The 24,646-nt window shown below is 51.8% G+C and overlaps 9 protein-coding genes across 9 annotated transcripts; 6 read left to right on the top strand and 3 right to left on the bottom strand.

Moving 5' to 3' along the window:
- Nucleotides 1-154: 154 nt before the first annotated feature.
- IAR55_003901 (exodeoxyribonuclease III) lies at nucleotides 155-2,792 on the top strand (the record flags this gene model as incomplete). Its single annotated transcript, XM_066947006.1, has 9 exons — nucleotides 155-178; nucleotides 242-273; nucleotides 332-405; nucleotides 501-837; nucleotides 891-1,229; nucleotides 1,302-2,431; nucleotides 2,484-2,535; nucleotides 2,590-2,667; nucleotides 2,732-2,792. The coding sequence occupies 9 exons, from the start codon at nucleotides 155-157 to the stop codon at nucleotides 2,790-2,792; spliced, it is 2,127 nt and encodes a 708-aa protein (XP_066802385.1).
- Nucleotides 2,793-3,121: 329 nt separating this feature from the next.
- On the top strand, nucleotides 3,122-4,679 carry IAR55_003900 (uncharacterized protein; the record flags this gene model as incomplete). Its single annotated transcript, XM_066947005.1, has 5 exons — nucleotides 3,122-3,713; nucleotides 3,975-4,122; nucleotides 4,263-4,391; nucleotides 4,464-4,541; nucleotides 4,616-4,679. 5 exons carry the CDS (start codon nucleotides 3,122-3,124, stop codon nucleotides 4,677-4,679), a joined length of 1,011 nt encoding a protein of 336 aa, XP_066802384.1.
- A 166-nt stretch (nucleotides 4,680-4,845) lies between these two features.
- IAR55_003899 (uncharacterized protein) lies at nucleotides 4,846-6,549 on the bottom strand (the record flags this gene model as incomplete). The annotated part of the gene is made up of 5 exons (XM_066947004.1): nucleotides 4,846-4,909; nucleotides 4,977-5,961; nucleotides 6,103-6,285; nucleotides 6,358-6,442; nucleotides 6,526-6,549. The coding sequence occupies 5 exons, from the start codon at nucleotides 6,547-6,549 to the stop codon at nucleotides 4,846-4,848; spliced, it is 1,341 nt and encodes a 446-aa protein (XP_066802383.1).
- Nucleotides 6,550-7,016: 467 nt separating this feature from the next.
- On the top strand, nucleotides 7,017-9,339 carry IAR55_003898 (uncharacterized protein; the record flags this gene model as incomplete). The annotated part of the gene is made up of 9 exons (XM_066947003.1): nucleotides 7,017-7,205; nucleotides 7,340-7,504; nucleotides 7,568-7,636; nucleotides 7,694-7,765; nucleotides 7,841-8,317; nucleotides 8,379-8,561; nucleotides 8,621-8,964; nucleotides 9,020-9,267; nucleotides 9,326-9,339. The coding sequence occupies 9 exons, from the start codon at nucleotides 7,017-7,019 to the stop codon at nucleotides 9,337-9,339; spliced, it is 1,761 nt and encodes a 586-aa protein (XP_066802382.1).
- Nucleotides 9,340-9,517: 178 nt separating this feature from the next.
- Nucleotides 9,518-11,701, bottom strand: IAR55_003897 (ubiquinone biosynthesis monooxygenase COQ6; the record flags this gene model as incomplete). Its single annotated transcript, XM_066947002.1, has 5 exons — nucleotides 9,518-10,588; nucleotides 10,676-10,918; nucleotides 10,984-11,042; nucleotides 11,124-11,267; nucleotides 11,362-11,701. The coding sequence occupies 5 exons, from the start codon at nucleotides 11,699-11,701 to the stop codon at nucleotides 9,518-9,520; spliced, it is 1,857 nt and encodes a 618-aa protein (XP_066802381.1).
- A 454-nt stretch (nucleotides 11,702-12,155) lies between these two features.
- Nucleotides 12,156-14,890, top strand: IAR55_003896 (uncharacterized protein; the record flags this gene model as incomplete). The annotated part of the gene is made up of 4 exons (XM_066947001.1): nucleotides 12,156-12,207; nucleotides 12,287-13,536; nucleotides 13,590-14,394; nucleotides 14,460-14,890. 4 exons carry the CDS (start codon nucleotides 12,156-12,158, stop codon nucleotides 14,888-14,890), a joined length of 2,538 nt encoding a protein of 845 aa, XP_066802380.1.
- Nucleotides 14,891-15,550: 660 nt separating this feature from the next.
- Nucleotides 15,551-17,809, top strand: IAR55_003895 (sulfate adenylyltransferase; the record flags this gene model as incomplete). Its single annotated transcript, XM_066947000.1, has 8 exons — nucleotides 15,551-15,664; nucleotides 15,773-15,855; nucleotides 15,936-16,111; nucleotides 16,183-16,356; nucleotides 16,424-16,761; nucleotides 16,816-16,878; nucleotides 16,944-17,703; nucleotides 17,772-17,809. The coding sequence occupies 8 exons, from the start codon at nucleotides 15,551-15,553 to the stop codon at nucleotides 17,807-17,809; spliced, it is 1,746 nt and encodes a 581-aa protein (XP_066802379.1).
- Nucleotides 17,810-19,148: 1,339 nt separating this feature from the next.
- Nucleotides 19,149-21,086, top strand: IAR55_003894 (phosphoenolpyruvate carboxykinase (ATP); the record flags this gene model as incomplete). Its single annotated transcript, XM_066946999.1, has 5 exons — nucleotides 19,149-19,259; nucleotides 19,343-19,530; nucleotides 19,597-19,750; nucleotides 19,820-20,272; nucleotides 20,337-21,086. The coding sequence occupies 5 exons, from the start codon at nucleotides 19,149-19,151 to the stop codon at nucleotides 21,084-21,086; spliced, it is 1,656 nt and encodes a 551-aa protein (XP_066802378.1).
- A 667-nt stretch (nucleotides 21,087-21,753) lies between these two features.
- On the bottom strand, nucleotides 21,754-23,927 carry IAR55_003893 (uncharacterized protein; the record flags this gene model as incomplete). Its single annotated transcript, XM_066946998.1, has 6 exons — nucleotides 21,754-21,963; nucleotides 22,033-22,131; nucleotides 22,192-22,341; nucleotides 22,406-22,510; nucleotides 22,586-22,891; nucleotides 22,950-23,927. 6 exons carry the CDS (start codon nucleotides 23,925-23,927, stop codon nucleotides 21,754-21,756), a joined length of 1,848 nt encoding a protein of 615 aa, XP_066802377.1.
- Nucleotides 23,928-24,646: the final 719 nt, after the last annotated feature.

Here is a 24,646-nt window from a genome sequence, read left to right as displayed (position 1 = left end):
GCAGCACCAAGCAGTACCGGTGTGCCGCATCTCAGAGGAGATAGAAAAGGGGTCATCGCAGAGTCAGTACCTGTATGGTGACGACTGCAAGCGCAGTGTGAGCTCAACGCAACATACAGATCGCGTCGTTGCGGTGGATCATGATATTGACATAATGCGTCTTCTCACCTGGAACGTCGTGAGTGAGGTTTAAACGTATATCATCTTCCATTGCTGACGGCTTCTTGTGCTGCTGATTCAGAATGTACTACGGACATGTCTCGATTACCACCCGTAAGCCTCCATGCCCAACACGCTTGCATGCGAGCTCTGACCTGTCATTCGCGTACAGCTTTAGCTCGATGAAGAAGAAGAATGTGGAGGGTCTTTTGGATGAGCTACACGCGGACATCTTTTGCTTCCAGGGTGAGTGACATCTCAAGGACCTGTTCTTACCACATCATACGGTACGATTCACCAGTGAACGCACGAACACTGATGAAACCTTGCCACCCATATAGAACACAAGACCGTCCGTTCTCGATTAGAGAAGTCCATGGCATGTCCTGGTCCCTACGATGGATTCTGGACCTTTCCTCGATCGAAAACCGGTTACTCTGGGGTTTGCACTTACGTCGACTCTCGCTACTGCGTACCTCTGAAAGCGGAAGAAGGAATCACCGGTCTGTTGTTGGATGACGCCAAGGGGAGTACGATGAAACCGCCTTGGACACCAGAGGAGCGGATTGGTCAATATCCGGAATTCGAGGAGATGATCTGGATGGACGAGGTGGATGGGACATCCTTTGATCCAAAGCGACTGGATATGGAGGGCAGAGCGGTTGTCTGCGATTTCGGGTAAGTGTGCAGGGTAAAAGCAGATCTACAATTTTTTCTGACATAGCACACAGGCTTTTCATCTTATTCAACCTCTATTGCCCTAACGAGACCAACGACACGAGACGACCGTACAAAATGAATTTCCTTCAAGCCCTACAAGAACGTGTACGCCTTCTCCAAGCAGCAGGGAGAGAAGTCATCATAGCGGGTGACATCAATATCATGCGAGCACCCATCGATTCAGGAGAAGGAGGGATCCGGACGTCAGCTGAGCAGCATTACGAGCACCCTGCTAGGAGAATCATGGATAATTGGTGTGCTCCCAAGGGTCCTATGGTCGATGTTGTGAGGGAAAGCTGGCCGGACAGGGATGACATGTTTACATGTTGGAATCAGAAATTGGATGCGAGGTGAGTGTACCGAGACTTGGGTCAACAGTGTGAGGGTAACGAGATGGACTGATTGTTTCTCACCAACTTCAGACCGTCTAATTATGGCAGTCGAATTGATATGATCCTTTGCACACCTGGCCTACGGCCTTGGATCAAGGGCGGCGACATCCTCACCAAAGTCTTCGGGTCAGATCACTGTCCGGTGTACATCGATTTGCACGAATCGATAGAAGTCCCAGGTCATGGTACCCTACATCTGCGCGACATGCTGAATCCACTCGATCGAACGCCGTCAACCGCCCCCGTCTATCCAAACGACGTTCCAAGGTCCGCACCTGAACCTCCGAGATTCGCGACAAAATTCTTTGACGAGTTCTCAGGTAAACAGACCACATTGAAGAGCTTCTTTGGTGGAGGAGGGGCAGGAAAGAAGGCCAGGGCTGGGGACGAAGTAGTTGCTCCATCGCCGTCGCCAACACCAACACCTGTGCCTACAGAAACCACAAAGGAGGACACACCGGCCCCTTTGGATATCATACCTTCGCCGATGGCACCCTCCTCTCCCGATCAAAGTATAGCGACGCCGTTCAGTCTTGCGCGGGCGGCATTCAACGCCATGGATGAACCTGCACAGGCTGCGTCGCCGAATAGTGATAAGATTACTTTTCCCAACGGTGAAGCGTCCGCGTCCAGTACTCGCCAAACTTCTCGAGATACAGCAATTGATATGTCTGTTGACGACGATCCTACACCTTCCATAATCAAACCTAAGATCATCAAACCCAGAAATGATAGCAAAACAAAGACTTTATCATCATCCGCAAAGTCTGCGACCGGCTCGCAAACTAAACTGTCTTCTTTCTTTGCTCAGCCGCCCTCGAAGGCTAAGCGGAAAACACCACCTCTGCCGTCTCCATCATCTTCTCAATCAGCTACAAAACCTAAACGACCTTCTCTTGCTTCGATATCCTCATCACCTTCACGTTCCCCATCGACAACCACTGTTGTACGTCACTCGCCTCCTCCCAGCTTCACAGACTCTCAAGCAGAGGCGAAAAGCCTGACCGTAGAAGAGGACCAACTCATCTCTCAAGCCATCGCAGAAGCAGATGCAGCGAAAGAAGCGAAGAAGGCAGAGGCGGCACCGATATGGAGTAATCTGTTTGCGAAGAAGCTGCCTCCTCTTTGTGCCGTACATCACAAGCCTTGCAAAGATTTTAGTGAGTGGTGTGTTTGGAGACTGTGCCAGAACTGACCATGTGCTCTTGATAGTCGTGATGAAACCTGGGCCGAATAAGGGGAAGAGATTTTGGTTGTGCTCCTTGTGAGTTTGACCTTCACATGTGTGGGATGTGCTGATCACCCCTTTCTTGCGCAGACCTGTGGGTGCTGGCTACGACATGGGCCGATCAAAGAGAGCAAGAGAAGATGTCAATCCGAATTTCAGGTGTGATTTGTGAGTCCCCTGGAACGATACGAAGTAGAGTGGAACACTGATTTAGTCATCTGCTCTGGATCAGCTTTCTTTGGGATTCCGCCAATTCGAGAAAAGAGTCAACCTACGGAGGCAAGGAAGGATGAAGGGACATAACGCATCGCGGGCATGAGAATCCTGCAAAGCGTTACTGTTGTATATCTATTTTGTATGCAAGTTGTCTTGTTCCAATGACTGCCAACTGTCATTATTTGCCACTTTGGGAATTCAATGAATTTGCCACCGGGTGAAGGTGGTGATCGAAGTCGACGAGTGATTGATGCGATGACTGGATCGTGATTCAGCGTTCCAGTCCATCAAGAGATTTGATGAACGACTTTGCACCAACGTCAATACCAAACAATACCATCATCAACCCTTCTATCTATCACCATCACCATCACCATCTGATCCATCGAGACGGGTGCATAGCAAGATGCCGTTCTTACTCACCACCCTCCGTCGAGCTCCAACCTTCGCTGGTCCCTCTTCTCAGAGTGCTCGAGCTCGAGCCCGAGCCCAAGCTCGAACATTGACCACAACGTCATCCTTCCTCGCTGCAGCAGCGACCGCGCCCAGAACATATGTTCGTAAACTTCCCGCGAAACCTACCTCATCTCCGACCAAAGCCGCACCTACACCTGCATCCGCATCTGCGTCTGCACCTAGACCTATCATGGATGATTTCCCGGACGATTTCCCTCCTTCATTATCTGATCAATCCATGATCGAAGACTACTCACATCTCAACCCATCCCCCACTTCCACTTCGTCCTCGACATCAAGCGATCCATCGCTAGGATACAGTTTACCGACAATCGCGACTTCCCTCAACGAAATCACCAGCGCCGGTACCAGTACCAGTACCAGCTCGATACCGGGAGAAGTACCGGCTGCTCCTGTGATGGGTAAATCGGGCGAAGATTGGAGCATCAGTTTTTCAGGGTTGAGCGAGAGACCGTTCGAGAGTGAGGTAGCGGAGAAATTGTTGAGACCGTTGAGTGTGGATGATGTAGAGGTGAAACCCGGTGAGTCGGTATAGAACGATCACATATGTGGATTTTGGGACGGCGGAAAAGGGATGAACGCAACAACGGTAGCGGGGCCACTGCCATCATAGGGGTAGCTGCTACCGGGAGCGAACGGGACGAGCAATGAACGGCTTGAGCCGCTCAGTAGGACACAACGGACAGTGTCGAAGTGCATAGTCGATTTGCGAAGAAGGAGACCGTAGCATTTATCATGATCGAACTCGTTTGCTGATCAGTTTCCATGCCACTCGCCTTCAGATGGTCTCCTATACCTTCCCGAGATCAAGTATCGTCGAACACTCAATGCCGCCTTTGGACCAGGTGGTTGGGGTCTAGCTCCTCGCGGTGAAACGCACGTGGGGACCAAGATCGTTAGTAGGGAATGGGGATTGGTCTGTCTTGGACGGTGAGTCTGCTTTGAGCCAGGAAAATCCATCGTTCACCATCTGCCGTATGACTGTTCCATTATTGTACTCATGATTTTGCTGTCTGGATCACAAAACGGACGATCCATCGAGAGATGTGCTGATGATTTTCCACGTGCAGGCTTGTCGCCATCGCTCGTGGAGAACAGGAATTCTTCGATCCATCAGGAATCGCAACAGCTACCGAAGCGTGCAAGTCCAACGCCCTCATGCGATGCTGCAAAGATCTGGGAATTGCTAGTGAACTCTGGTGAGCTATAGGTGTTGAGTTCCAGACATCTCCGATGCGTGGCTTAATGTCAAATTAATGTCAAATTAAAAGGGACCCATCCTTTATCCGCGAATTCAAGAAGAAGTACTGCGTGGAGGTGTTCGTGGAGCATGTGACCAAGAAGAACAAGTAGGTGTCGTCACTTCCTTCAGTGTCTATGTGTTTGCAAAGACGTGAGGCTAATGAACCGATATCAACCATAGGAAAAAGCTTTGGAGAAAGAAGAATTCAGCTAAATTCGACTATCCTTGGAAAGAGACCTCATAATCAACCGACGTCCTCCAAAACAGTAGAATGGACTCGTTGGATAAGTGCGGAATATGACTAGACTCCCCTTGAACTTTGTGTATATAGTAGACAGTCAAAGGTCATGCAATGTACAACATACCCCCTCTCACATCATCCTCTTCTCGACAGAGCTATCAGAATTGCCTCACATCGCCTTGACTTCATCTTTGATCTTCGCCAGTTCCTTTTCTTGCGCAATGAGGCGCTCCCTTGAAACGATAGTGGATGGATGATGAGTCAGCTTCATGATGCGATCTCATGAGACGTGTCACTCACCTCCATCGGTCCATCTGCTCCACGATCCTGATCCTGGCATCGTTCAACCTGTTCCATTCTGCCTTTTCCATCTCTGTCGAGAATTCGAGAGGAACGTCCGCACTCCCCGGTTCTCCCGGTATACCCACTAGAGCACCTTGTCCCGGTCCAGGTAAACTCGTCGCAGGAGGTACGGGTGGTGCCGGGGTTCCTTCATTGGTACCGCCCTCCATGGTCCCTGCTCTACTCTCCCTTCTCGACAGACTGCCTCTCGCTGGTGCTTGCGACTGCGTTTTGCCCTTCTTCTTTGAATTGGTCTGGTGATCATGTTCCTCTCTCTGATCACGAGGTCGTCTATTTCTAGCTGGTAATGGTGTAGGTGGATGCTCATTCAAGATGTCCAGGAAAGGTTTCGGCGGATCTGAAAACACCAGTTCGTCATATTGCCACGCGTGTACAGGATATCTCGAAGCGATCGAGATGGGCTGATTAGGATCGATCACCGTGATAGTCGAGTGTTGATTAGTTGGTTCCACCTCGATCTGCGAGGCCGTTTCGTGTAATTCGCCTTCACCATCTGCCTCACCTTGTGCCGAAGATGGTCCACCTGGAGCGCTAACCTCGTCCTTCCGTTCTGCTGTTTCGGGAGTGTCCACGACGATATTATCATCGCCATCAACTTTTGCTGCTGCTTCTCCTTCTTCGTCTCTGGCTTTCGGCGTTCCGACTGGTTCAGGCTTGACACTCCCTTCCGTCCCGTTCACAGGTTCAGGCGCCGCAGGCACAGGCGTCGCGGCGACAGACGATGAAGGCGCAGAAGGCGGAGCAGCGACTGATACAGATCCAAACGGCGGAGCTTCGATGGGCGCACCCCAATGATGTAGTTTGATGGGATGATTGAGGGTCATGGGTTTCTCAGCGGACTCGGGAACGAATTGGATCCGTATTTGGACGGTGAACTCTCCCCATCCTGTCTCGGTCACTCGGAAAGGCGGTTTGTCGCAGACTATCGACGACGAGGGGCGACGCGTCAATATCATATAGAGCAGGAATGAGCGAAATGCACGGGGGCAATGGATCACGCAAAAGAGCAGGGAGATCGGCGTGGCGGGAGAGGGATTCGTGAGAGAAGGAAAGCACAACTCACCTCGACTAGGGTTGGAGTACGTCTCATGCAGTCTGAAAGTCACTTTTCGAATCAGGTACGACAGGTCGTCTTGTCCTCCAGGGATGTAATCCAGATCCACCGGCAGAGGATCGGTAGAAGAAGACGCTTTGGGTGGAGGAGGGGTAGTCGCTGAAGTGAGGAAGATCGTCCATCTATGTGTATCTGAGCGTGATAGCAACGGTGGTTGTCAGCTTGAGCTGTTCTCACTCAGGAAGAGATCCGATGAAAGCTCACGACTTGGAGGAGCGGTCAGCTTCTCCTCTTCTGTAAGGAGTCGGGCGTGCGAGCCGTATATTATCGGTCGGTGGACTTGGATGCCCTGACAATAGATGCAACGAGACATGTCAGCTGTGATCTTCAGAAGCTACTGTATTTGCCACGCTGAAGTGCCAGGGAGCTCACCTTGACTCGTTCGTTGATTGACATCCTGAAAATACTCTGCGTCCTTTGGTGTTGTTCAACAACATCGAAGACACAAGTCGAGTTATGGGCTCCATTATTATTGACACCTCGTTGTAAGCAAACGCAAGACACGCGAGAATGATACGTTTGATCCCGCCAGAATTCTCTTCAGAATCACAAACCACGTCATCCATCATATCATATTAATCCTATATTGCCTAGCGCGATTCTTCCGGGGGTTCAGAGATGAATGACGTTTTTGAAGAAGGAGAGTGAGCGATAGCAACACTCTCACACCCTGAAGGACCACCATGTACCGATAAACTGCCCATCAAAAAACAGTAGTTTATATACATATATATATCCACCCATCCATCCATCCATCCATCTCGACATCCTTCGTACACCTTGTAGCCACAGAAACAACTAGCAGCAGCGGCAACAGCGCCAACAGCGCCAACAACAACGCCACCAACAACAACGCCAGCGACATGTCGAACGCAGGCGGATACATCAGGACTGCAAAGGCGATCCTGTCCCATCTCGAAGAAGGGAAACCTCATTCGTCGATAACGGATTGGGTAGAGGTTCTCTCGTCCGATCGATATGACGAGCTCAGTCTGGACGGGATTCCAGAATTGGTGGAGAGCGTCAACTTGCAAGGATACCAAGGAACCACCGTGAGTCTCTCTTTCTCTCTCCGTTTGTTCGCCCAGCCTTATCATACCTGTGATCGATGGTCGGAAGGGTACCATAACCGGTCGAGTCATATGTGACCAAAACACTGCTGATCCACTTCCTGACTCGGCCACAGGAAGCTGCTCGAGCGATCAGGAAGAAGCTCAAGTACGGAAACGTCCATCGACAACTCCGAGCATTGGTCATCCTTCGTGCCCTGACCGAGAACGCTGGCAAGGGGTTCCAGCTAGGTTGGGCCAATCAACAGCTCATGGACCGACTCAAGGAAATGGCACATGATGTGAGTGGTGACATGCCTTGTGTCTCGCATTGCGTCAGAACTCAAGCTGACACCTGCCTACAGGCTTTACTCGATCCCAAGGTCAAGAAGAGGTTGATTCTCACTTTCCACGCTTGGTCCCTCCACTACGCGGTAGGTCACACCTGTTTTCAAAACCCGAAACAGAATGGGCTAACTTGCTTTCAACAGGATGAACCTAGGATGACCGAAGTAGCTAACCTGTACAAGAAGTACGGAGGAGCTGGTCCAGGTGTCAAGAAGGTGTGTACGAGTCGATGTAGGACGACGCTTCTGGGCTTGTTACAGCGCTCATCCTTTGTTAATGCTGTGTCATAGCCTACCTCCGTTCCAGTGTCCGCTCCGGTCAAGCAATCATCCACATCCAGCACCACCTCCTCGTCCGCCGCTCGGAACCGTGGTACCTTTGACGACGACATTTTCTCACACGATTGGGCTCCTGCTCCCGGCAAACGCGGCCCCGATACATACACGGATCTCGCCGCTGCCAAGGCCGATGCAGAGGAGCGTAAGCGGGAACGTGAGGCTCGTCTTCTTATCGAAGCTCGTGAGGCCGAGGTGGAACGCAAGGAGAGAGAATTCAAGCGAAAGCAGGACATGGCTGCTCTGGAGGCTAGACGACAGAAAGAAGCTGCGGAGGAGGCGGAGAGGAGAAGACTGGCTAAAGAGAACGCCAAGAAGAAGGGAGCACAGCCCAAGAGACCCCCTTTCAACTTCGAGAGAGAGAAGCCGGCTATCATGGTAGCGGTCGCCAATGCCATTCAGTGCGCCAATAATCTGGTCAACTCCTGTCGAGTGAGTGTATTGCCTCATGCGGCTCGAAATGAGGGCGCCACCCACTTACAGCTTCGTACAGCTTGTCAACAGAGAAGTCGAGAATGTATTCGAGAGCCCAAAGGTCCAAGATAATCTTGACAAGGCCAAGGCCGCAAGACGGGCAATCATCAGATATATTCAAGTCGTTACGAATGAGGAGTTCGTCGGGACGCTTCTGGACGCGAACGAGAGGATCGTCGAGGCTATCCAGCTCTATGACAGAGTGAGTTATATCTGAGGCGTCAATCCCCCCAGTGCGCAAAGCTTACGGAACTGATATAGATGTCGAAACCCGCTGTTCTTGACTCCGACTCTGAGGATGACGATGAGCCTGCTCCCAAAAGTACATCGGACCCCGCAGAGGTCGATGCACTCAGCCGACGACTCCAGGCGCAAAAGCTTGAGGCGGACAGGACGGGCGAGTTGTACAAGCTGCAGGAGAGACAGAAGAAGGAATCGGCCAAGCAACAGCAGCGTAGAGCTCAGCGACCTCCTCGACCGGCTAGCTCCAGCGCCTATGCCAATGATTTACAGGACCTCGATTTTGGAAGCGGGATCCCAGCGGGTGGTCGAGGATTACCGCCTCCCATGAGGCCTGACTCCGACGACGATTCTCTGAACCAGGGGTAAGTTTGATGGCTCGAGGTTTTCGGATGCTTGACTGACACCTTAAATCTGCAGATCTCTCTCCGATTTCTCCGACTATGACTCATCGGACGCCGAATGGCAAGCTGCGCACGGTCGAAGTGCCGCAAACTCCCGCCGCCCGTCTGTTGCGGCACCAGCCAAGAAGGCTTCTAGGGACTATGCGACGTTGGACGACGATTACGGACAGGGCAAGAGCGGTCTTTTGGACCCCAACGACCCGTTCGGCGATCCATTCGCCGACGAGGGTGATACACCCATGCAGGAGAAGCAAAGGATGCAGTGTGAGTGGCAGAGGGGCTGGCCGGTTTCTGGAGTAGGGTGCTAACGAGCGTTGTGCAGGGACCGAGATCTGATCGATGGGTACTCTCTCTCATGGACGAATATGCGGAATTTAAAGAAGATGGTGTCAATCCGGGTAATTTTCGTTTCGTATCGGTTCAAACAAGGTGAAGTCTTAATTTGTATGAAATGTGAGAAGGAGTGAAAGTTGTTACATGCATAATTATGATACCTGTGCGTGATGATGTCTTGTTACTTCTTTGCGATAAGCCTTGCTGCTTTACCCACTCCCATCTTTGCTCCTTCTTTCAACACACTGCCCACCATTCCCATGACCCCCTTGAGTGCAAACCAACCTTCTACACCTTTCGCAGCGGACATTGGCCACCCGCCTATTGGACCCAGATCATCTTGGGGATTTGATCTTCCAAATTCTCGCTCTTTCTCAGTTCTCGTTCCCCCATGTCCGTTTCCGAGAGTCCCAGCTCCTGCGCCACCCATCAGGATCTTCTTGATTGGTCCTAATTCATTGATGACATCTAGACCTGTCCCTCTTATCCGATTCACCAGACCAGCTCTCGACCTGAAGATATAATGTAACTTATCTGTCGTGCTTAACATGAGATGGTTCAAGGGATATCTCTCCCTCGGGTAATCCGCCAAACTAGTCTGACTACCCAGATCACCGCCCAGCGATCTCGCTCGTTCGAGGACCTTCGAGAGGGATCGGACATCGGCCAATCCCATATTCAGACCTTGACCAGCGAGCGGATGGATGGTGTGTGCCGCATCGCCGACAAGAGCGGTTCGTGGCCCGAGATACTCATCTGCATGGGTGAGTCGAAGTGGGAATGAGGCGATCGATTTCTGTGGGATAGAAGTGATACTTGCAGGAAGGATCGGTTGATCAGATGATACGAGTGGTGACGGCAATGTAGCGATCAGAGATGAGATCTTTTCGGCGGTCAGAGGTTGACCGAGCTCATCCGATTCGACCATCTTGTCCGTCAGAGACATGAGAGTGGATTCCGGCAAAGTGAATGCAGCGTTGACCATCGCAACTAAAGCTTCAGGGCTAAGTCGCTTCAATGCCGCTGCATGATCAGGAAGCGTGGACCAGACCATCGTCGAGGCGTCCGAGTAGAGAGGAAGGAAGGCCAGTGGACCGGTGGGGAGGAACCGTTGAAATGCTGTGGTGTTGGGGTAGATGGACGAAGCGAAGTGATTGAGAGTACAGACCACGGCATGCGTTTGGTAGGCATGACCGTAGGACTCGATCTTGGAGAAATGACGAACAGGTGAGTTCGGGCCGTCGGCTCCGACCTACCCATGACGCAAGTTAGTGTATCGATATGGTAACAAGGAAAGGAGGGGGACCAGAAGCATGATGCGAGGCAAGTAAAAACCCACCACCAGAGATCCCCTAAGCCACTCGTCACCGATCTTCAACCCTACCCATCTTCCACCTTCGCCTAGCCTCATCTCTCCGACTCTGGAGTTCTCCTTGATGTCGACAACGCTTTTTCCAACCTCTTCGATCCGACGAAGTAGAGCTCTTTGCAAGTTGAGATTTTCTGTCATTTGAGCCATCGGGCGACCGAGAGGAGGGAAGTGTATTGTAGGAGTGGACGATTCCGAAGGATTGGCCCAGATCTACGGTGAAGAGTTGGTCAAGACTTAGCTTTGTCTATTGATGTTTCAGAGAAGTCCACACTCACGATCATCTCGTGAACTGGACACGATCGATCTCGTTCAATATGTTTCCAGACGCCAATACCTAAACAATCAATCCGGTCAGTCTTACGACATCGGTACTCCAAAGTATCCATGTAAGTTGATGCAATAGGATATGACTCACTATCCAGCCAAGCAACATTCTCCGCTGTCAGACTGCTAACTCTGTTCTCCCATTCTCCCTCTCCGCTCCAGCTTCTCGTCCGATCGAGACTCGCTCCTTCCAGTAAGAGGATACGAGCAGTCTTCGATATCGTGGGTTGAGATACTGTTCATTCAGTTGTGAGCTGAGTTCTTCCTGGACGACTTCTCCGCAGTGTAGACGCCATACATTGACCAGGCCGCAGAGAGGAGACACTTACACAAGGCACAAGCGAATGCGAGACCTGCATTAGCTCCTCCGATGATCACGATATCATAAGTGTTCTCTGCGGAGATAACAGGAATCGGTTGCTCCTCTTCCGCAGGTGCAGAAGACGATGAGGCATGACCTCGAACAGGCCAGGCCGATTTTCGAGCGTCGAGATGTACAGCATGTGAAGGTCTGGCTAGACACGGTGTTGATATGCCGTCGATGGGTCGAGGACGAGATGGACCGACAGAGATAGATCGAGCAGGCCCAGACACTCGACAGAAAGGTCGTGCCGCCGAGAGACGTCTCCCTGCTTGAGAGATGAGAGACGAGGATGGTGTGGCTCGCATGTTGCTTGTCCCAGGTTCTATAGTCTGAGACGGGTGGATCAAACGACTGAAATACATGTAGTCTGAAATCGATGGACGACAGTAACCCGACGGATTCCGGCGACGAGAAGAATCACGTGACCGTGACATGTCCTTTAGGCGCGCAACTGATCGGTATCGAGTGATTTCCTTTTTCAGCTTTGGTGGTGATTGAGTTGTTTGCGGAGAGAGGACCAGGTGGTGACTTTGAAATATGCCAACTCATCCATTGTTTTGACCTTTCTCCATTATCATTTCCCACCTCATAATCGCCATCAACATTCCTCCACCTGTCACGTCCAGGTCATAATCAAATCCATACACAAGACCGTGATCAGGTAGCAATATCAACACTTGGCTCAATCCTCTGATCGATCGCCACTGCTGTCTCGATCCCTCTCAACGGGCTTATACAGACAGATCACAGCCCGTCATCATGTCCGTCGACATCGATGTGAACATCCAGGAGTCTCTCAATTCGGTCATTGGTGCGTGTTTCTGTCCTTCACCCTGATGATCTCCAGCGTATCTGTGCCCATGCGGATTCTCTCTGACACGGCAATGCAGACCCAGAGCTTCGAGACCCATCTGTCCCTCGAAGCCCCGACACTCCCCAATCTCCTTCCGTCCCGCCTGTAGATACCTCTGCTCCTATCCTTAAACCTGACACGCATTCACCGCATCTCACTAAATCTGGTCGTCCGTCCAAAGTCCGTCCGATCGTACCTGGGTCTACTGCCGACTTCAGGAGACGCGAGGCGAACAGACTTGCTGCAGAGCGATCTCGGTCCAGACAACATGACAAGAGCTCAGCACTGGACAACGCCGCCAAGGTACTGAGCGAAGAGAATGCGAGGCTGAGAGAGCAGATCGCACAGCTAGAAGGTGGTTTGCGAGGCTCAGGAGTAGGATTCACAGGACAGGAGGATACCGTGGAACACCAGGAAGTCGTTGCGGAAGTCGGGACCGGACATTCTACTGGAGGACAGAGAGAAGAAACACCCATCCAAACTCAGGAACAACAGGAAGCCCATTCCCATACGATCCTGGCAGCTTTGACGGACATCACTGGTGTGGATTTCTCCGAAGGTAACGAAGCGAGCTGGATGCAGGGTATGGAGAACTTTTTGAAAGATTCTGACGTTAGTGGACGATTGGGAGAACTAGCCGCCGTAGCCACTGGCCATGATGAAGGTGGATCGACCGACAGCGCCGCTCACGAAGGTGGGGCAGAGGAAAATCAAGAGCACAGGGAAGGCGAGCAATCCGCTGTAGCTGCTGCCGCTGCGGTCGTACAACAAGCGGAGGGACCTTTGCAGGTGTCCGAAACGAAAAAGCCGAGAATGATGACCACCGCCTCAAATGCGGCTGCTGTGTTGGCAGCAGCAATCAATACAGAGATGGAGAGAATCATCATGGAGGATCTGGCCGTGACGAAAGCCGCCATTGTTACTGTGGAGAAACAACTCGCAAGAATCCGTGCTGGCGAATCTTTAGAAGAAGTGACCAGAGAAGATGATGTCACCACTGTCCTCCCGGCTTCTTCGCTATCGAACGACAGCAACCGATTGGAGGACGCGACCACACAAGCGCAAACCGATATCATGCAGATCGAAGGTCAATTGCCAGCCGTACACAACGAGCTCGCCAAACTGAGAGAGGAGAAGTTGACCGAGGAAATCAAGATGGTCGATTTGATCAAGGAGATCAAGGGATTAGCAACTGAAGGTGGGGAAGAGGAGAAGAAGAAGCTCGTGGCAACACTCAAATCAATGGGTGGTTTCGTGGAGACACTCTTTAGCGAGGAACAGGGTCTTGTGAGCTTTCACTCTCTCCATAACACACCAGACTGATGCTAAGATATCTCCAGCAATCCGACGGTCACTATGCGTCTGGATCGTATTCCTCCCCAGCTATCGCCAGGCGAAGACGTGGTCGACCTCCCAAGGGTGACATTTCGCGGACTTTCTACCAATCTTTTTTACTCGCACCAGCTTCTGCGCCGTTGCCCTCATCTCGTGCTGAGTCCCCAGCAAGTGCTGCAGAGGCGAAGCAGAAAGGACGAGTCGCTAGTAAACCAAGAAAGAGTCGACTATCCCACGCCGTTCACCTTACCGAATCCGATCAGGCAGCCAATGGAAAGCAAGATTCGCAACCAGGCTTGGAGGGTGACAACGACCAAGGAGGCAGCGAAGCGGTGTCGCCATCGCAGATGCCAGTCGAAGCCACAACTACCCAAGAAGGGCATGACAATGTCGAGACGACGGCCGACGCCGTGAACCGGGCCGAAGTTTTCATCTTGTCACAATTGGCCTCTCAACAGGAAGAGAACCACTCGCGAGATGACAGCATGCCCCTCGACTCGACTTCCTTTGCCGATTTTCTTCCCGCGCAAGAAGAGCTGGAGAGGCAGGCTGAGCAAGAGCAAACGTCTGGAAGTCAGCAACGGGATCTAGGTCACGCTTTCCTTGAGCACGGCCAACAACAGCAGCAGCAGCAGTCACAGGAGCCATCCACCTTTGAGACCCCGAGATATTTACCTGTGCCTATAACTCCCAGCGTGTTATCGAGATTGAAGCAGGGTCCACCAGGAAGTTGCGATATCTGCATGAGGACGGAGACGACTGTGTGGAGAAAGTTGGTCTTGGGAGGGGAAGACCACAAAGTTTGCAATGGTGCGTCAAAAAGGCAGCCTGTCGAATTGGGTTCTTGGATGTCGCTGATCGTCGGTCTTCTGCAGCGTGTGGACTGTACCACGCCAAATTTGGTGTCATTCGACCACCTGAGCTGTGGGGCGATGGCAAATCAGTCAAGAAAAGACGATCCACCGCTCGACCTTCCCTTGTGTCTGGCGTCAACGGAGACGGTTGTGACGGAGTTGAGGGTGGATCTGGTCCGAGGAAAAGGGCAAGGAAGAGTGCAGCGGGGAAGAGAGGGTTGGTGACTGTGTCAGAATCGGACGAGAGCAGGAGAGCAGAGCTAGATGCGGCTTTGATAGGCGGATTGATCGACAATCCCCATACAGATCAAGAGCAAGATGTAACGGTAGATCTGAGTGTCGAACAAGGAGGACAGGAAGTTGATTTGGAGCACGAGGAAGGGACGATTATGCAAGAGGCAGTGGAGAGTTCAGAAGCTGCTATGGCGAGTGTTTTTGGCGTAGAGGTGTGAGCGAGGGCTCTGGCATTTGTTACGCATCTGTATGCATTCGGCGTGTATGCCGTCGCTGGTGATCGAGTAGGGGGTTTTGAACGAGACCGTGCACCCGAGGTATAGGGAATGTTTGTGTTTTGCGCCTGCGCCCACAGCGTACCGATGGATGCCAGTCTATTTCTGTCATCACTTTGTTCATGCCGCAATTGCCGGAACCCACTTCCGGCGGTAAGACCACGTGTCTGATTCGTGAATCTAGTGCCCGTATGGTGGATGGCGAGATCGATGGCGTGCTCGAGTGATCTTCCAGATTTCGGAGCCCCCAATTTGACATTCTATCTACATGCGTCATGATTATTCCAACCAAAAAAAAACTTTGGAGACCAGAAGGGTCAACAAAAGTTGGTGTGAGGGGGAGGTGTAAGCAATGGCTGGGGGAGAGGGGGACGGTGACACGACACGGTGATTGTATTCTATCTATATCTCGAGTATGTATAATCATCAATCATTTTGTACTTTTGGATCCTCTCTTGACTCTGACTTGAAAAAACGCATTGTAAGCTCTTGGCATCAACAGCCGCGCAATTGAATACAAGCGCTCATCAGTCTCTTCGCTCGGAATACATCTCACGTCTCACGTCTCTCGCCTCTCACCAAAACACCCGAAACATCAGCACAATGGCCAACGCACCTCACGGCGGTATCCTCAAGGACCTCTTGGTCCGTGACGCTCCTCTCCACTCTTCTCTTGTCGAAGAGGCGAGGGAATTGAAAGACATCTTCTTGACCGAGGTGAGTGTACCGTTCATCCTTACACTACTTGCCAGCCTCTCGCTTGACATCTCCGGACATCGTTGTGGTTGGTGACTGGTGCTGATCAGGCTTCTGCTTTGGTTATAGCGACAATTATGTGATCTTGAACTCATCATGAACGGTGGTTTCTCCCCTCTCGAAGGATTCATGACCGAAGCCGACTACCTCTCGTGAGTCCCCTGTCTTGAATTCGGATTCGGATTCGGATTCGCTCGCTCGCCTGCTAAATCAAATTGGTCTACTCACGCAGCGTACGAGACACACTCCGATTGGTCCCTGTCAAAGGTCAGCGACAAGGATCTCTCTTCCCCATGCCTATCACCCTCGATGTCTCCAAGGACGACATCTCACGTCTCGAGCTCAAGGAGGGTGCTCGAGTCGCTCTTCGTGATCCTCGTGACGATGCGGCTCTTGCCATCTTGACCGGTGCGTGATATCCTGCATCAAATCAAAAGCCTCGAAAGCGATATAAAACTGATGTACCGATGCGTGTGCAGTCTCTGACATTTACACGCCCGACAAGTCGGCTGAGGCGACCCAGGTTCTGGGTGCGGACGACATTGCTCACCCCGCTGCTGCCTACCTTCACAACCAGGTCAAGGAGTTCTATGTCGGTGGTAAAGTCCAGGCTATCTCAGCTCCTACTCACTACGACTATATCCCTCTCCGATGTAAGTCTGCTGTGCCGACTCTGCTCCATCGTCGCCGGGTCGAACTGACAACCTCGCGATCCGCCAGACTCTCCCGCTGAACTCCGAGCTCATTTCCACAAACTCGCCTGGAGAAAAGTCGTCGCCTTCCAAACCCGAAACCCTATGCACCGAGCTCACAGAGAACTCACCGTCCGAGCCGCTCGTCAGCGAAGTGCCAACGTTCTCATCCACCCCGTTGTCGGTCTCACTAAACCCGGAGACGTCGACCACTACACCCGAGTCAGGGCTTACCAGGCTCTCATGCCTTCTTACCCCGAGGGTATGGCCCATCTCGCACTGCTCCCTCTCGCTATGAGAATGGCAGGACCTCGAGAGGCGGTCTGGCACGCTATCATCAGGAAGAACTTTGGTGCGACCCACTTCGTAAGTGAATTTCTGATGAATTCAGAACGCGATATCCGCTGACCCTGCGAGCAGATTGTCGGACGTGACCACGCCGGACCTGGTAAGAACTCCCAAGGCAAGGACTTCTACGGACCCGTGAGTTTGTCTGGCGGCAACCAAGTGCAAGATCCTGCAAAACTGACGGACAATACTGTTTTCAGTACGACGCTCAAGAACTCGTCACCCAATTCAAGGATGAGCTCCAGATCGAGATGGTCCCCTTCCAGGCCATGACCTACCTTCCCGGTACCGACGAGTACCAACCGGTCGACGAGGTTCCCAAGGGCACTCCCACCGCCGACATCTCCGGTACCGAGCTCCGAAAGCGACTTCGAACCGGTGCTGCTATCCCCGACTGGTTCTCCTACACTGGTGTCGTGAAGGTCCTTCGAGACTCCTACCCTCCTCGACCCAAGCAGGGTTTCACAATCCTCTTGACAGGTTACCACAACTCTGGAAAGGAAACCATTGCTCGAGCTCTCCAGGTCACACTGCAACAACAAGGATCTCGATCCGTCTCTCTCCTTCTCGGTGAAGAGCTCCGAGGTGACCTCAACCCTAACATTGAGCGAGCTATCACTCCTGAACAAAAACACATCAACCTTCAACGAATCGGTTTCGTCGCGTCCGAATTGACCAAGGCCGGAGCCGCTGTCATCGCTGCTCCCGTCGCTCCTTACGAGAAGTCCAGACAGGCGATCCGAAAGACCGTCGTCGGTCAAGGTGGTGGTAACTTCTTCCTTGTCCACGTTGCCACTCCCTTGGAATGGTGCGAGAAGGTCGACAGAAGAGGACTTTACAAGCGAGCCAGGCTGGGTCAAGTCAAGAACCTGACTGGTGTCGACGACATCTACGAGGCTCCCGAAGATGCTGATCTCGTGTGTGACTTGAGAAACGACACTGTTCCCGAGGTCGTTCACTGTGAGTCGCGATCGTGACATTGTGATATCTCGTGTGGGCGCATTGGCTGACAGCATGCTTGATCGCAGCCATCATCATGCTTCTTGAGGGCCAGAGTCTCATCTAAATGCATAGAAAGGTGCTAGAAGGGGGAGAATATAGATATCCATTCGCAGACTGTATATAGTGATTAGTTCGGACCATGCACAGGCACAGTTGATCATAGAAAGCGCACGGGGCCGGGTACACTGATGCTTAACGAACAGGGAATGGACAAGGTGTTGCCAGAAGCCACTGTACTGATGTGAGGCTGGCGACAGTTCCCATATGTTGTCCAAGCCCGTGATGGTCGACACCATCTGCCACGTCCTGTGAACGTCACTCCCACCACACGGCTGCACCGTGACAATGTGAAGGTATCGGCTTTGGTCGGATGCGCGAAAGACAGGAATAGCTTTCACGACGATTGATGATCGGACCGAGACCGACAGCACAGTAAGTAGGACTTGACACATATGCAGCGGGTCTGCGACATCATTTATCATCTTGGCTGGCGTTTCGCGGAACAAGTCGGATTGTAGCTCACGTATTATCGAATCCACTTGAGACGATTCGAAAATGGTGAATGCCCAAGTCGGTACAACATTGGTACGAGTTCCACCTCCAGGGTCCGCTCCCACGTCCAAATCCGAAAAGTCCGTTGGTTGCTGAATGGGATAAACAATGGGAAGGGTTAAAACCGTCTATTCCCGACGTATTCGAAATGAATCCCAGAGATGATTTCGAACAATGGCGCCCCGCCCCCGCCTGGCTCTTCATGGTGTTGGATCAGTAGTCGAGGTGATGATGATCATCCAGAACACTATCGGGACAGGTCGGTAGGACGGATAGACGATTCGAAAATGGTTGGGTGGGTTTCTGGACTTTTGGGCTGTGTTTCAATTTCATTTCGAATGGAACTGGAGGATTGGGACACTGTTCCGTCCTTGGTACCGGATGGATCGTGTGACCCGGAACCCCCGCCCGTTCTCTTGAGATATATATAAGTGAGATGCAACTCTGTCCTTTTCTCAAGCTGTCTCTCTCTCTCTCTCTCTCTCTCCCCCAAGCATCTTGCATCCCCGCATCACCAACCATCCGATAGACGATCAATCCATCTAGAGTTCCGGAACTCTGCCCACCACTTCAGGTGAGTGATCGTACCCAAAACAGTGCGGGGCCATGCGGGGCAAATCCCAATTCGGCTATCCAAACGTTACCGGGAACCGTCACCTGTCTCTTGCGATTCTGCAATATCTCATCCCATATCCCATCTCATCGATGTCTCCTGCCATCCGCACCACTCGGTGTGCATGCATAGCAACTCAACACATGTAGCTGACTTTCTCCTGTCTGCTTCCTTGCGCTCCCTGCAAACAGCTTCGCAATCCACACAGCCACATCCACACACGTCCCAAGCCTTCACGATGGTTCAAGGAAAACATCACCATGACGAGTTCGAGTCCAACCAGTTCCTCGGGCAAGAGATGAAATATTTCTCTCAAGCTGGTTTCGACCTTGACAGAATCCACATCAAGGTGAGTAGCACTCTTCTTGACCCCCGGTCCCCCACCCTCTCTCGGCCTGTTAAAGCTGATCTTAATCTCCCACACTGCTGTAGCGAAACGCTCCCATCGCTTCCCTATACGAAGATGCCATCCTCAACGAAGGCGCCGTCATCTCCTCCAACGGAGCACTCATCAACTTCTCGGGGAAGAAGACGGGTCGATCGCCCAAGGACAAGCGAATCGTTTTCGAGGAGTCTAGCAAGGACGAGATCTGGTGGGGTCCCGTCAACATCAAGATGGAGTGAGTGGAACCGCGTTATCTGTCTGTGAGCAATCTGAGATTTGATGCTGACGTTTCGGCTTCCAGCGAACACACCTTCGAGATCAACAGAGAAAGAGCTATTGATTATCTCAACACGCGCGAGAACGTCTACGTCTTTGATGGATTCGCCGGTTGGGACCCCAAGTACAGAATCAAAGTCCGAGTGATTGCCAGTCGTGCCTACCACGCTCTCTTCATGGTGAGTCGCTTCACTTGCACGTGATAGTATACAATAACACATGCTGATAATCTATCATTTCCACCAAAGCACAACATGCTTATACGACCTACACCGGAGGAGCTCGAGAACTTTGGCGAGCCCGATTTCATCATCTACAACGCTGGTCAGTTCCCCGCCAACCGATTCACCACCGGTATGACATCCACCACCTCGGTCGAGATCAACTTCAAGCGAATGGAGATGGTCATCCTCGGTACCGAATACGCCGGTGAGATGAAGAAGGGTATCTTCTCCGTCATGCACTACTTGCAACCGGTCAAATTCGGTCAACTGTCCCTTCACTCCTCGGCCAATCAGGCCAAGGGCGATAACGGCGATGTCACCCTCTTCTTCGGTCTCTCGGGGACTGGAAAAACCACCCTGTCTGCGGACCCCAACAGGTTGTTGATCGGTGACGATGAGCACGTCTGGAGTGACACTGGTGTCTTCAACATCGAAGGTGGTTGCTATGCCAAGACCATCAACCTGTCTGCTGAGAAGGTGAGTCGCAAAGCCATTTCCTTGTGATCAGTATCAGTGCTGATCATCTTTCGGATCTCATCAGGAGCCCGAAATTTTCGGTGCTATCAAGTTCGGTTCCATTCTCGAGAACGTGGTCTACAACCCGGCGGACCGTAAGCCGGACTATGACGACGTCTCCATCACGGAGAACACACGATGTGCCTACCCCATCGAATACATCCCTAACGCCAAGATCCCCTGTATCGCTGACCGACAACCATCCAACATCATCATGCTCTGTTGCGACGCTTTCGGTGTCCTGCCTCCCGTTTCTCGACTCACCCCCGAACAGGCTCAATACCATTTCGTTGCCGGATACACTTCCAAGACTCCCGGTACCGAGGACGGCATCGTCGAGCCTTCACCGACATTCTCGACATGTTACGGTCAACCGTTCATTGTCCTTCATCCTGGTCGATACGCCAAGATGTTGGCGGAGAGGATGGAGAGCAACAAGGTCGATTGTTGGTTGATCAACACGGGTTGGACAGGAGGCAAATTCGGTACGGGTAAACGATGTCCGTTGAAATACACCCGAGCGATCGTCGACGCCATCCACGATGGCTCTCTCGCCAAAGCCGAATTCGAGACTTTCCCGATCTTCAACCTCTCCATCCCCAAGGCGGTCGAGGGCGTCCCGAGCGAGATCCTCCATCCTGAGAAAGTATGGCCGACAAAGGATGCTTTCAGAGCGGAATTGGACAAGCTGGGAGGCATGTTCCAGAAGGCGTTTGCGAAATATGAGAATGATATCTCAGAAGAAGTCAAATTGGCAGGTCCCGTCTTTGCATAAAATGGAATCGTAGTTGTACCGAATATTTTTTCTCCCTGCTGGTCATCTTTTTGTAGCTTGTGTGCAAATGTCATTTCAAAGCATGTATATACATTGGTATGTTGATTCGAAATGCGGGGCAGAGCGCAGTGCGTGAGAGCGCAAGACGACAGATCTCGGAGGTCACCAAATGCATCAAGTTGAGGAGAGGTTTGCCCTCAAACAATCAGTGAATCGGTAAACTCAGGCCCTGAGCCTCAAACTGTCTGTTACTGCGACGTGATCAAATGCTATACGGTGCATATTCGTCATGTTACACTGAAAATATATTCGTACCTAAACCATATGCACTTCCCAAACAGTGGATTTGAAAGGGAGAAATAGAGATCATCGTCATCATCATATCTCGGGTATATGATATCGGAAGGCTGAAGAGACAAATGATGGGTGCATGAGAGGGGTATCCAATGCTGGTCTTTCGGTCGATATTCGGTTCAAAATCGGGAAAAATTGTCGTTCTCGTGTATGTATGCTTGCAGATTAAAGTTGTTGTCGATTCTTTCCAAAGACTGGTACAATTTTCAAGGTCGTCCTTTCGACTTTTTTGCCTTGTCTCTCTCATGACGTTGTTCCCGCCCAACCGTCTCTACGATCCGTCTTCAGGTCTCTTCAAACCCGCGGTTATACCTTACAACAATCGACCATCCAACACGCCTCGTACATCGTCGACCGTGGCCAAATCAGCGAGGAAGGGACACAGGTCGGTGAGTTCAGTATCGTGAGGATCATTGAACCAGGTCGAGACGGGGACAGCGTTGTTGGGGTGAAAGATGTATGACGCTGGAGAGTTGTCGATGATGATGGACGTCTCGATGTCTCGACCGAGTTGGGAAAGATCCTGAAGATCATGAACGCTGTCAGTGAATGCGATCTGATTGAGGTAGCATGCGCAATGTGCTTGACCCACCTTGACATAATTGCCCTTGTGGTTGTAGCAGCTCTCACGGAACAAGCGGTGCGTCACGACATGATGTATATCAAGCATGTCCAAAACAGGATCGGCGTACTATTGCAACGGATGGTCAGCCACCGTGAATGAGCACCACCCAAAAAAAACAATGCTCGCCTTGGACAGACTCGCAGTGAACACGACGATCTCGTAGATCTTGCCCATCTCTTTCAAGAAATGGTCCACGCCGGGTCGCTTGATCACGTAGACGTTGTGAATCTGAGACTCAATCTCCACTGGGACGATGTAATCGGCTGACGGTAGGGACTGATCTCATGGAATTCTTCCGTCAGCCCCGAATCAGACATGAGCTTGGGGTACTCTTACTCACCTTGAAACTACTGTGCAGTAGTGTCTCATCCAAGTCAAGCACCAGGCATTTCCGTCCGAGATGTTGCTTCTCTATTGGTGGCAGCAGTGGTGCAGGATGTCCATTCTGAATCATGGCTGTATCAGCTTCCTCTCCTTTTTCACCTGTTGTTATTAAATCCAAACTAGACCGATGACTTACCTCATCGATGGGAATTCCCATTCCACCCTGTTCAATCAGTCGATCTTCCTCATCCTCGTACTCCTCCTCCATACCATAATCGTCCAGACCTTCGTCACCTCCCGTCCCTAAGCTCTCATCAACCACTTCCGAGACGCCGACATCTGATGTGTAGCCACCGCTAGTTTCTGTACGATCCGCATCTGCACTCGATGTGCCTGCATGGGTGTCTGACTCGTGCCGAGTCGGATGAGCACGAGTTGGGGTGCCGAGGAGGATGGAGCCGCCGCCAGGGGGTTGCACAGCGGATGACGTGACGCCCGCAGTCTACGGTTGAATTGAATTGGTCAGCCAGATCACTCGGTTGTTCAGCTGAGATACTCACCTCCTCCTCTGGGAGCGTGTGCGGTTCAGCAGGTGCAACTACGACTTCCTCAGCTGGCTTGATCTCCCTTTCACTTGCTTCGTTAGGCCCTTCCCCACCAACAAGAGTTGTCCCAGCCGTGGCCGACGCATCCGCCTTATGATCCAAGTCTTCTCCCGTGAGCGCTGGCTCGAACTTCTTCGCAGCCGGCGGAGCGGATGCGCCTGTGGTCGGGGCTGAGGGTTTGCCAGACACGGGCACCGTTGCTGGCACGTTCTTGGTCGTGGTCGAGTTCGACGTCGGACCCGTCGTCGTCGTCTTTGCAGCCTTTGGATCATCTTCGAACTCGTCTGCGGATAGACATCCAAGCGCCAAGAAAAACGCTGCCAGACCCTTCCGCTTCCTTTTCTTCTTCTGCGATGCTCTTTGAGTAGGGTTATTATTTGTCGTCGTCGATGGTTTGGAGGAAGTGGACGCTGATTGAGAAGTGAAAGTGTTGGTATTGGGGAGATTGGTAGTCGTCAGTTTTTCTTTTATCGGTTCGACCGTGGATGTAGTTGAGTGATTGTTATTGCCTGCTGTTCCTCTTCCTGACAACCGTCTTGTCAAATTGGTCAGAGGACTAGCATGATTTGTCGTTTCTCCCCCTTCTCCTCCTGAAGTCGTGTTGACCGTTCCCTGCCTGTTATTGGACAGCAGAGCCGTTTCACTATCAGTCGGAAGATTGTCCTTCTCCTTCATCTCGGTGGGAGGTACGACGGGCGTCTCGATCGTAGCGTATGTAGTGGGTGCCGGCGAGGTATCGGGCGATGCAGGCGTGATAGTCACAGCAGGCGCAAGGATCAATGAGGGCGAAGTGATGTGGTGTGGATCTGGAGGCGAAGACGGGGATGTCGGAGATAATTTTGAATCGACGTTGTTCGATTGTGATTGTGGTTGTGAATTGGACTGAGATTGAGACCGTGTTTGCGTGCTGTGGTCGATGCCTTTCGTTGCCATTTCCCGATTGCAGCGATGTTCGGTGTTGAATAGTGTCGCCTGTGTGGGAGAAGAATGAGAAGGGTGAGATGAGAGAAAAGGTTCCAGGTGAAAAGGAGGACGCAGGGAGTAGAGGGAGGAACAATGGTCGCGTGTAATGTGTTGTGCGTGTGTGTTGGCTCTGATTGAATAGAGTCTGTTTCTTTTATTCTCTTGTGGTCCAGTAACACAGACTTCTCCGCTCCCTCTGATCCCTCTGATTGTCGTCTCTTGTTCCTCCTTGGATGTGTGTGAAAGAAGAGGGAGGGGTTGTAGAGAGAGAGAGAGTGAGAGAGAGTGAGAGAGAGTGAGAGAGAGAAAGAGACGAGTTGAGATTTGGGATTGTTGATGATACAGGAGGAGATATCCGTTTGATTTGCTCATGTCAGTGTACTCACCTCTTTCCCTTCTCCTTCAGGGGATTCGGACAACACGTTTATTACCCTATCAGGTAAATCTGCCTCCAAACGTGGCAGGTCGTTGTGGCAGTATGGTATGGGCGTACGCTGCGATTTCCTCGCTGTCGGTGAGTGACAAATGAGACCCATGCAAGCGTGGTGGTGCATCGCGGTCAGCGTCGCAGCCATCGTGAGCATCGTCGCAGCATCAAAGCCAACTTTGCGCAAACCACTCGTTCCAGAAAAAACACAAACCCCACTGTACCAACCGTCGCAATGTAAATAAAACATATATCGTCTCCT

Source organism: Kwoniella newhampshirensis, chromosome 7, assembly GCF_039105145.1.
Source record: "Kwoniella newhampshirensis strain CBS 13917 chromosome 7, whole genome shotgun sequence".
In the NCBI taxonomy this organism is placed as follows: Eukaryota; Fungi; Basidiomycota; class Tremellomycetes; order Tremellales; family Cryptococcaceae; genus Kwoniella; species Kwoniella newhampshirensis.
The sequence above is the reverse complement of the archived record's forward strand: the minus strand, read 5'-3'. Positions and strand labels throughout refer to the sequence as shown.